General features: G+C 36.0%; 1 protein-coding gene across 1 annotated transcript in view; it reads right to left on the bottom strand.

The window, feature by feature from the left end:
• Window positions 1–4908: 4908 nt before the first annotated feature.
• RNASEH2B (ribonuclease H2, subunit B) overlaps window positions 4909–12015 on the bottom strand; it is a 51964-nt gene continuing 44857 nt past the window's right edge. The window contains exons 10-12 of the mRNA XM_008581642.1: window positions 11723–11765; window positions 7740–7820; window positions 4909–5350 (exon numbers count right to left, since the gene is read on the bottom strand). Coding sequence (XP_008579864.1) covers window positions 5234–5350; window positions 7740–7820; window positions 11723–11765 — 241 coding nt within the window. The 3' untranslated portion in view covers window positions 4909–5233. The remainder of the gene's footprint in view (window positions 5351–7739; window positions 7821–11722; window positions 11766–12015) is intronic.

Genomic DNA, 12015 nt, shown 5'->3' with positions numbered 1-12015 from the left:
TTATAATTGGAGTCCCAGAAGCTAAGGGGATGCAGAGAAAAGAAAGAAAAGAACAGGAAAATATTTTAAGAAATATTAGTCAGAAATTTTCCAAATTTGATAAAAAAATTATAAAAGTTTCGAGAAGCTTAACAGCCCCCAAATAAGATAAACACAAAGAAAACCACTTCAACACATCATAACGAACTTACTGAAAACTAATATTAGGGAAAAAAAAAGCCTAAGAGAAGCCAGTGAGAAGAGAGAACATATTTTATAAAGTGATAGAAATATAAGAATTATCGTAGATGTCTCATCAGAAATTATACAAGGCAGATGACAAAGGCTCTTTGAAAGGACCAAAGAAATTAATAAAACTTTGGCTGAACTAATAGAGAAGACAAAAGTGACCAGCATGAAAGAGAGAACATCACTACAGATCCACAGACATTAAGAGGATAATAAAAATATAATGGTGAACTTATGCCAATAAATTTGACAATCTAGGTGAAATATGCACATTTCTTGAAAGACACAAATTACCAAAACTGGCCCCCCTCAAAAGGAGAAAATTAGAATATCTCTGTATCTATTATAGAAATTAAATTAGTAATTAAAAACTTTCCCAGAAAGAAAACTCCAGGCCCAAATGGTTTACCTGGTTAATTCTGTCCAACATATAAGGAAAAATATAATACCAATTTCAGACAAACTCTTTCAGAAAATAGGTGACAAAAGAATATTTCTCAACTCATTTTATTAGTCCAGTTTTACTCTGATACCAAAATCAGACAAAATAATTACAAGTCGAGACAACTACAGACCAATAGTCCTCATGAACATATATACAAAAATTTGCAGCAAATATTAGGAAATAAAACCCCATGCTATATATTAAAAGAACAATACACTGTGACCAAGTAGGGATATCTCAAAAATGAAAGGTTAGTTTAAAATTCAAAAACCAATCATTATAATTTACACGTTAAAAGATATTCCTTTATTAAAGACAAACTACATGATCATGACAATATAGGCAAAAAATTATTTGACAAAATCCAGTGCCTGTTTATGATAAAAACTCTCAGTGAACCAGAAATAGTAAAAAACTTCCTCAACTTGATAAAGGAATCTACAGAAAACCACACACGAAGATATTGGTAGATATATGGATAGATTTAGAAATGTTGACATGAGGGCTGGCCCGGTGGCGCACTGCTACAGTGCGCTGCTTGGGAGCGCGGCGGCGCTCCCACTAAGGGTTCGGATCCCACATACAGACCGGCCGCTCACTGGCTGAGCGAGGTGTGGGCGCGACACCGAGGGTTGCGATCCCGTTGCCGGTCCCGGGCTGGTACGGGTGCGACACTGAGGGTTGCGATCCGTTGCCGGTCACGAAAAAAGACAAAAAGGAAAAAAAAAAAAAGAAATGTTGACATGAATATATAATGTGTATATGTGTGTGTACACATGATACAAACACATACACACAAATTTCCTCGCTTTGGCCACTAAGCCATGACACACCAATAGTACTGAGCACACCTACTGCCTAGATCTTGGTTTCTAAATGCCATTCTCCACTAAAAGAAGCCAGAGCTCTTTGTAAAAAAAGGCTGATTCAGGACTCAGGCAAGGAAAGTATAGCAAGAGCCTGCTGCATAAGAAAGGAAGTATCAAAGAATGATGAAAACATAACAAAAAGGTACAGGAGACAGCCTGAAGTGTCTGCCATTGGGCTTTTTGGGGCAATATGAACATTAAACTTATATAATAATAATATAATATAATATAATCAAATGGGCAAAATAAAAATCTACAAATCCATATTTATATAAATTCATAAACGAATAAGTAAGTGAAGATGGGAAAGATCATCCTTACAGAAGAATACCAACTGATAAATATAGAAGAAATGATTCAGTAAGATTCTAAAACTAGTAGGTGAACATTTGACGAGAAATAGGTTATTTACAAAGTCCCAGAGTACTTACCCACAAATTACTTATTAAGTACAAAGATAATCCATAATTTACAGTGGCTAAACCTGTGGACACCCTCTTAACTGAGAGTGATCGAAATTAGTTATCGCTGATATTAGGACTGCAACTCCTGAAATGGAGCACTGAGAAAGACACATTGTTCCTTCTATGGGTGCCCAAAGTGTATAACTTGAATCTAATCAAGAAGATGTACACAAAAGTGAGAAACTCTCTACCAAATAACCGGTCTGTACGCTTCAAGTAAGACAAAGAATGGGTGAGAAATTCTTCCAGATTAAAGAAAACTATAAAAAAAGCACAAAATCTCCAGTGTTAGTTTTACCTCTGATACCTCTTAGATGAAAAGCCAACATAATTCTAACACTAAAACCTAAGAGCAACGTTGCTTTTGAATAATAAAAGCCTAGATTTGACAAAGGCTAAACCAGAAAGGGGGCATCCACTATATTAACTTTTATTGACTGCTGGGGAGGGTTTGTTACAGGAACTCAAGTACAGTTTAACAGTGGTAAACCTCTAGAGTCATCTCACTAGATGCCAAAAAGGTATCTGATAACCAACACCAATTACTAATTTGAACTCTAAGGAAATTAAGTATAAAAGTAAATATCGGGCTGGCCCGGTGGCGCACTGGATAGTGCGCCGCTTGGGAAGCGCGGCTGGCGCTCCCGTCCGAGGGTTCGGATCCCACATACAGACCGGCTCCCACTCACTGGCTGAGCGAGGCGTGGGAGCAACACCGAGGGTTGCGATCCCTTGCCGGTCCCGGTCTGGTGCGGGGGCAACACTGAGGGTTGCGATCTGTTGCCGGACACGGAAAAAAGACAAAAGACAAAAAAAAAAAAAAAAAGAAAATATCAAAGATGGATATACTTTATCACATTGACAACTGCTAGTGTTAGAATTAATGGTACAGCCTATTAATAAAATCACAAATTAGACAAGGATGACTATTATTATTACTCTTTAACACTCTTCTAGATATTCTAGCTCATATAATATGATATAAAAGATATAAAAGAGATATAATTATTACAGAGTGTTGCATGCACAATTTTTTAGAAGATCACATACTTTGTCATGTATGGAAAATGTATGATGAAAAAATAGAAAATTTTTAGTTTAATAGTTAGTAATTGGTTATTTAAAAGATAAGTGTATAAAAATGTGAAACTTTACCATGAATAGTCCTAACTGAAAAAAAATTCCATTAATAGCAACAAAAATATCTAGACATACTCCTAAAAAGAAATATCTAAAATCTATATGAAGAGGAAGAACAAAATATTAGTTGAAACGTATAATTAGAATTTAAGTAAATATAGGAAAACTTTATGTTCCTGAATAAAAACACTAAATTTTGTAAAGATGTCTGTTTTTCCCAGAATAATTTATGGGTCTAACAAAATCTCAATAAAAATCTCACTGGAACATACTCATAGATCCTGAAAAAATAATCCTACAGATCAAGTGGAAAAACAAACTGGTGAGAAAATATTCACATTATAGCTTTATCTCACAGCATATTTAAATAAAAATGCTCTAGATGACTTAAGTAATTAAACATAATACAAAAATTTTACTAGAAAATTAGTTAAAAATGAGAAGAAAGTAAAAGTGTTAACTTTCCTATAAGAGGAAATATCTAAGTGTAACATCTATGTAAAGGAAAAGTTTAATTTATTTTCTTTTTAAAAGGCTAAAGTTTATTTATGCATATCTATGTAAAAACTATAAACATCTACATGTCAAAAAATCATAAACAAAATTAAAGGCAACTACACATCAAGAAAATAAATTTACAGTGAACATGGTGAACAAAAATTAATGTCCTTAGGTTACAGAATATTTGAGTCAATAAGAAAAATGCTGACACACCAGTCATTTAACAAAGGATATAAACAGACAATTCTCCTTAGGATAACTATCAGTAAACACGAAAACATGTTCAACATCATTACTAATAAGGGAAATGTGAATTAAAACCATAATAAAATGTCTTTTTCCACTTACTTATGAAAATAGCATTCAAAGCTAACAAGGTGGCATTTAAAAAGATAACTCACACCCACCCACTATTTGTTAGAGTATAAGATTCTATAACCTTTTTTTAAAATGAATTCCCACAAATATATATTTTAAAAACTTATTTTTAAACCATTAAGCCTGAATCTTAGATCCATTCTAAGAAAACAAGAGGTGGACAAATATTTACATATAATCTGATTCTTCAAACAGTGAGGATTTGGAAATAATCTAAATGTCCAGAATAGAGTCATGGTTATTAAATAACCAAATACTCAAATAATTGAAAATCTTACTGTTATTAAAAAGCATATTTATGAAGAGTACTTAGCAACCTTGAAAAATGCTCACAAACTCATACTGTCAAAAAAATTATAAAGTTACTATTATAATTTCTTTTAAAAATGTATATTACGGGACGGCCCGGTGGCGCACTGCGCTAGTGCGCCGCTTGGGAAGCGCGGCAGCGCTCCCGCCGAGGGTTCGGATCCCACATACGGACCGGTTCCCACTCACTGGCTGAGCGAGGCGCGGGGGCAACACCGAGGGTTGCGATCCCGTTGCCGGTCCCGGTCCGGTACGGGGGCGACACTGAGGGTTGCGATCCGTTGCCGGACATGGAAAAAGACAAAAAAAAAAAAAAAGTATATTATTTTTGGGTAATGAAAAGTTGGGGGATTACATTTTTTTGTTTTATACTTTTCTCTTTTCTACAAAGAAACATAATTCCACAAAGAATTCATAAGAACAGAAAAATACCATTAAACAAAAGATTTATCAATAGCTAAAGTCTTTTAAAAATTAGTAATTTTATTATCTGGTTTCTATCAATATATTGAAGACCATATTGCTATCACTACTGTGTGGCAAAGTTGAATGAAACAACAGGCATATGCTCCAATATTGTACACGTCATTTATTGAGGAAATTGGGACGCTATTATATGTTAAATTCTACTCACATGATTACTTTTCATTATGTCAAACAATACTCCAAAGGCCACAAGCCATGCAGTTCCATTATTACTTTCCCATATTTTGTTCAGGAACACAAAAATCAAATACAAAGAAATGTTCAAGTGAATTTTTGAAAGTCACTGAAAATTGCCATCTTTTTTTTCCCCCAAAGGTGGTGATTAAGGATCAGGAAGTCCAGCAGCATGGAGGAAGGATGGAAATGAAACATGTAAAAAGCAAATATTTTTGCTATATTTCATTTTCAAAATTTCAAATCTTTCCAATTTTTTTTTTATTTTTTGCACCAAAAAAGGTATCAATACTTTTCATTCCACTCTTGTCAACTTTAGCCAAAGCCTTTTGAGCAGCAGACATTTTGCTATTTTTCTGTTAAAGAAAATAAGAGAAAAAAACTGTTACAAATGTAATATTTGTAAATCATACTTGCAAATCAAACAAGACTGTGCATGTCTCAAGGCTCATTAAGCGAAGTAAGTGTCCACTACTAACATGCTTCATAAGGAAGGAGTGAGAAAAAGTTCTGATTTCTATTCAGAATTCAAATCTAAGAGACAGAATATATTAAAAGAGGTGGAAGACACGGCCGCCTTCTAAGGAGTGGAATGTTACAACCAATGGTTCACTTTCGGGGAATAATTCTGGGGGATGTAATAACACTAACAATGGAACTGACACAGCCGCATATTACCACATGATGAATAATTCACACCAACTTACCATCTGATTTTACTCATTCTCTCTAAGAGAAACTAAAGACAATCCTACCATATTCAAAATATGACCTGTACTGCAAAGCATCCCAGACCAGCAGGGTAGTGGCACCATTTTTCCTCCAATGAAAAAATACTTTCCAAAAGCCGACCTCGAATAATTTTGCTCTGTAGATTTCTATCACTTCCTGGTCATTGTATTTTTTTCCCCCCACGTCCTATTAAAAGCACTAGCAGAAACTAAGTAGCAGCTGATTTTACTTTGATGCATCTCAATTTATTCAGAAGAAGCATAAATTATGGGAATCAGCAAAGAAAAAGTCATGTGTCTCCCTGGGAACTGGAAGACAGAGCTGTTGCCAACGCATCTTTTAAGGACACGGTATATGACTCCAGCAATCTTTCTTTTCACATTCAGTAACTTATAATTTAGTAGGCTTATTTTTTGACTGGATTGTGAAAAGTGACAGTCTCTTTCAGACAAGATATCCCATGCATTTAACTGCCATCCTGGTCCAACCCTCTTCTGTCACTGATGCTATGCCCAAGTGGATACAGTGGGAAACAGCATTTCCATAGAAGAGCGGAACAGAAAGATTGATCTCAGAGAAACACAAAATGTCCCTGTGTACATAGAGCATTGAGATAACTAGCTATTTATATTATATTATATGCCCTAATAAATTACATATAGCTGAAAGAATAAAATTTATAAAAAATGTTAAACTAAGGGGAGTATTATTAAAACTTAAGTGGAAGTTAACTCATCTTGGGGATGGGCAAGGCCTTCCTAAGCATAAAATCAATGGAAAACTCTTAAAGAAAAACAATTTCTATACTTAATCTTCAGAAAAATTTAACACTGTTAAAAGATCAAATAAAAGGGCTAAACACATTTGTATCCTATATGTCATAAAAAGTGTAAATAGCCTTAATTGAGAATGAACTGTTACACATCAACAGAAAAACATTACTATCTCAACATAAAAACAGACAAAGGGCATGAACTGATAATTTGCAAAAATGGAAATGGGCAATAAGCTTTTGGAAAAACAACTAACCTTTCTAGTTAAAGAAATGCAGCCTAATTTGACAGGCAAAAAATTTTTAAGAATAAAAATAATACTCAATGCTGTCAAATGCAAGGTAAGTACTCACTCACTGACAGTAATATCCATATTTGGGAGGACAAATTTCTACTACATTTTTGGAAAGTATTTTAGCTATATATATTTCGATTATCACGAAAGAGCTCATGTTCTCTAAGCTCTTACTCTTAGTTCTAAATTGTGTCTAATGAAACAATCAGAGATGTGGACTGTGAATTAGAATGTCTATCATTTTGTTAAAATAAAAAATTAAAATATCAGAAATAACCTGTATGTCCAAAAATTGGGGAATGATTAAATAAATTATATTCCATATGATGAAACAAAGTAACACACATGATTGAATATCATGAAACTATGAATAATTTTTCAAAGAATATTTAATGATATGTGAACATTTTCACAATATAATGCTAAATGAAAAAGGGCAGAACCAAAACCTGTGTGTTATAGTGCCAATTTTAAAAGCTACATATGTATTTATGATGCATGTGTAAGATAAAATTCAGCAAGAAATGCTACCAAAACAACATTTGCCATGGTGAATGCAGAATGGTGGAGTTATTAATAATTTCTGTCATCACCATAATTTCTAGGAAGTTCTAAGCAGAAGAGTTGGCAAAAAATTTCCTGTAGAGGCTCCCTCCCTTCCCACCCTATCATCCTAAGAACACACAGCAAAATGCCCGCCCTCCCCGCAAAAGGCACACTTTTGTTAAGTATGTTGCTTATCTTTGATGCATAAAAAGTCTTCATTGCTTAATATTTCCATTGTCATGCATAATTTTGAGTTAATTAAGTCACAGAAATGCAAGTTAGTAATCCTTCCTGGTACCTATTGTAATCATGATCAAACACGCGAGTGCTCCTGGATGTGTTCAGGCAGCATCGCACACTGAGTACGGGCAGTGTGCCACTACACTCGGGTACACATACCTTTTCAGTCTTCAAATCTTTAGTGTTAAACTTAGTGTAATCTTCTTTTGCTTCTACAGGCTCATCTGATAACTTTATTTTCTGCAATGTTAGAGCAGTGAAGTGGTGTCAAAAGTCACCTTGACACTTAACATCAATTCATTAAAAAAAACTGACATGTGCAATTTGGACCCACATAGAGGCCAAATGGAGCAGCAGACCCAGCAAAGGGCTTGGTGTTTACAGGATTCTTCACATTTTGCCAATATCTAGGGAATTAAGCTACACATCACTTCTGAGAAGCCACCTCGGTGATGGTACAATACGACTAGGTAAGTACAGGATCCAGCCCCTCAGCCAGTCTAGCAATACTAAACACATGCTTTGAATGTGTCAGGTACAGTGGGCTCTAGGTGACTGCTAATTTCAAGAACAGTCGTGGGGGTAAATACAGGCACAGAAGCAAATGATGAGAACTCCCTCTTGGGGGCCCAGGTGTCCGGCCAGAACCCACATTTCATTCACCTCTTGGGCTGGTTGAATGTCCTTTTATGAATACAGGGGACAGCAATGTTCAATTATTAACATCTTTGCATAGCTTCATGTCCTTACCTCCTTTCAATTCAATGATCTCATTTTATCCACACAAGAACAACCTTGCGCAGCAAGCAGCCAGCAGGCAAGGGAAGCACAGAGAGGCTAAATGAACAGCGAAGGTGGCCTAGTGTCAAAATTTCACTTAATATTTTCACCTTTCACATGAGCATTTTGCTCCAGTGAATGTGAGAATCTCATCAAGAACTAGACTGTGGGGCCTCAAGGGTCATAATACAGAAGAAATCGTGCCATGCTTATTATGTAAAAGGTAAAAGAGCAGGGCAGATAAGTCTTGTCGTTCAACATGGAGAACTGACTACATGGCAATCAAAACTTAGATTTTTACAGATCTTCAAGCTCTTTGTGGAGAAAGTGGGTTGACAAGACCCCACATGGGGAAATATAGACTCATCCCAGCTTCATTCTTCATGCCCCTGCTTTTGCTGAACGAAGAACTGGTAGAGGTGGTGCTAAAAGATGTCACAGCCTGCATAATCCAAGGGGATAAAACAAAATGTCTCTAAGTTCTTTGCTGTTAAAAAACAGAGGGACATCCTAGGAATACACAACATGATGTGGGAAAACTTTTCCTGGCCACACAACAACCTCTAGCAAATGAATCATCAAAAGAAAAGGACTAGTTTATTACATGTGAACTACCTACCAGCACAAAGAGAACGTATACCCGCAATTTTCTTAAAAATACATGTTTCTATTTAAATTAAGACAGCAAAGGGTATTAGGTGATGCATATTTTTACAAGAGAAGTATCTTCATCCAGGGGAACAGAACTTGTAGCTAACCATGCTGAGGGCTATAATAGTTTCAAACACAAAAAGCTTGAAGTCAAAAAAGCTTCTCTGTGGCAAAATGTTCCTAACACAGATGTCATCATAAACACTTGGGCATTATTCGCTTTTCACAGATAATTCACAGATTAAAAAAAAAATTCACGGTAAGAGCTTAAGATGAAAGGTACTTCCGTATGAATATGAAACATTTAATAAGAGGACTGACTCGATCAGGTGTTTTAATAGTTCACTAGCAAACAAGACACCAGTTATAAGTGCTTATTTAAAAAAAACAAAAAACAAAAAAACAACTGTGATAGCCTATGCACATAACTAGTTTTTATATTATTCCCAGTACATTGTTGAATATATTGGGGAAAAAACAGGATTACAACATTTACTGACATTTTTGCTATTTAAAAGCCCAAATCACTATGGATTGGAGGGAATGTTTCAGCAGAACTAGACAAGTGGCTAAGAAAGACTGTAACAAAGGGTATGACTAAATGGGTACACTTCTGGAAAGAGAAGAACAACAGAATATCACAGGGATTAATGTCAGGACCGGTTTTATTCTCATAATGATTTGGAAAAGGAACTCAGGAACGTCTCCAAACCCACTGGCTGCATTCTGCTCTGCTCGCTGACAGTGACAAATTCGAAAGACTGAAGGGGGTGAGGGTTGGAAGCCGAGCTTCAACAAAGGGAAACATATGATAGTAAGGGAAAATAATGTAAAACTGATTAAGGATGACAAGCTCCATGCTATTGATTGCAACCTAGATACAAAGATACCGAAAGGCCCCTGTAATACATATCCTGGAAATAAGAAACTATATTACTGTAAAACTCAGTCAAATCCTGGACACAGACAAGAAACCTAGCAGCAGACATATCCAATGCTTGTTTAAACTATGGTACATCATACACTACAGTTTGTAAAGTGTACACCGGAACCCCAGAAAGACACACAGGGCAGGAGAAGACCTCCAAAAGCAACTAAAATAATCCAGGAGATGAGGCTGAGGTTTAGGAGGAACAAGACGCTGAGATCTAAATAAGGCCTTGGCAAACTATGACCCATGGGCCAAATCCAGATGGCCTCCTGCTTTTATAAATGAAGTTTTATTGGAACACGGCCATGCTAATTAGTTATGTATTATCTGTGGCTACTTTCACACTACAACAGCAAAGTGGAGTAGTTGAAACAGAGACTGTCTGCTTCAGGGAACCTAAATATTTACTATCTGGCCTTTACAGAGTTTGCTGACCCCTGATCTAAATCATAAATGACAAAATCACAAACCACTTAAACTTTGGAAATTAAAATATGAAAACAGAAAACTGGACAGAGAATTAACTTATGAAATTCATTACTCCAGAAGGTATCAAAGATTAAAGCCTCCAAGAATAGGTCTAGATCAATTCATGAATGATCTCTAAGTTGCTAAGGAAGAAAGACATTTGGGAGAAAGGAATATGCTTATTTTTTGGAGGGAGAAATAAGAAACAAACACTTTCAGAGCACTTACCCTCTTAGTTACAGCAACACGATTATGTCTCTCTGTGTGCCCTAGAGCTACTGCCAGAGATTAACTACCAGACTGGAAGATACGGGGGTCTTAGAATGGTCCTTCTAGATCTTACAGCAACTGACTTCTGCCCAGTGCTATTCTTTAAGAGAATAGAATAAGCCCCTCCTTTGACAACCTGCTGAACATGGCTCCGAACTAACATTGAATGTTTTTGGAGCCAGGACCACCTCCAAACAGGATGTGATACAAAAAAATCCTGAGCATCTTGGCCACGTGGAAGGCAGAGGAATGAATGCAGGAGTTAAGGAAAGTTGTTTAACATCTGTGACACGTGCACATTACATTCTCAAGGCATCCTTTACTTTGCTGGCTGGAGAATGACCTCACTGACAAGCTGGTGCAGGTGTTCATTTCCCTGTCTGGAAGCAGCACTTCCTCGTCTGAGATCTGGCCTGGACCGAGGGATGCTACAGTTTACAATCAGGTGTGGTTTATGACTGGCTTCTCTGTCCTCTGGATCTGGGAAATAAACACTCTGCAGAAGAGCTGTGGGTGGCAGTTTGAGAATGTCTGGAAGAGGACATGGTTTTCCACAAATGGATAAAGATTACACACAAATTCGTTGATCATCTCAAATTCAGAAAAAAAATGTGGTCAACCTAGCTCAAAGGATCCTTTGTGTTATAAAAATCAGGCTCTGTGTACCTTTGTGCCAGTGAGAATTAGATTTGGCAAAACAAGTTTTAGTTATACAGAGAGTATTCTGGATGATTAATAAAGTTAATTAAATGATCTCGCTAATTCAAGAAGATTTAATTATATATCAATAGTATTTTTACAGAGGTATCTTACTAAAACCAATTCACGGGCTTTCTTGGCACTTTATTTACCATGTAGGTAAAATCTACAAAAATAAAAAATAGTGACGGAGAGCCCAGTACAATCCTTATTTCACACAGCATCACTCTGTGCAAGATGGATTTAGCATGCTTTAAAATACACTAGAACAAACTAAACTCATGTGCTAAACGTGTAATATTTCTCCCAGTCCCCCAAAGATATCTTAGTCACAGCTTCTTACCTTTGATGGAGGGTTTGGCAATGAAGCTGAAGGTTCTGGAAGCCTAAGGAAGTCAAAAATAAAAATAATAGTTACGGTTTTTCATAGATAAGCAAATAGAAAGACTGGGCCAACTTAAGACTTAGTCCTCTTTTTCGTCTTACAGTTTTACCTCTGTATATACTACCGTTCAGTAACCTCAGGGTAAAGAATAAAATTTCTCTAAATAAATGAATCTTCATTTTGCTACTTAATTCTTTGTACTAGAATTGTCTGAAATAAAAAATAAAAGTAGATCTCATTCATTGAAATGT

This window comes from Galeopterus variegatus, unplaced genomic scaffold (assembly GCF_000696425.1).
Source record: "Galeopterus variegatus unplaced genomic scaffold, G_variegatus-3.0.2 Scaffold2420, whole genome shotgun sequence".
In the NCBI taxonomy this organism is placed as follows: Eukaryota; Metazoa; Chordata; class Mammalia; order Dermoptera; family Cynocephalidae; genus Galeopterus; species Galeopterus variegatus.
This window is presented reverse-complemented; position numbering and strand designations above follow the sequence as displayed.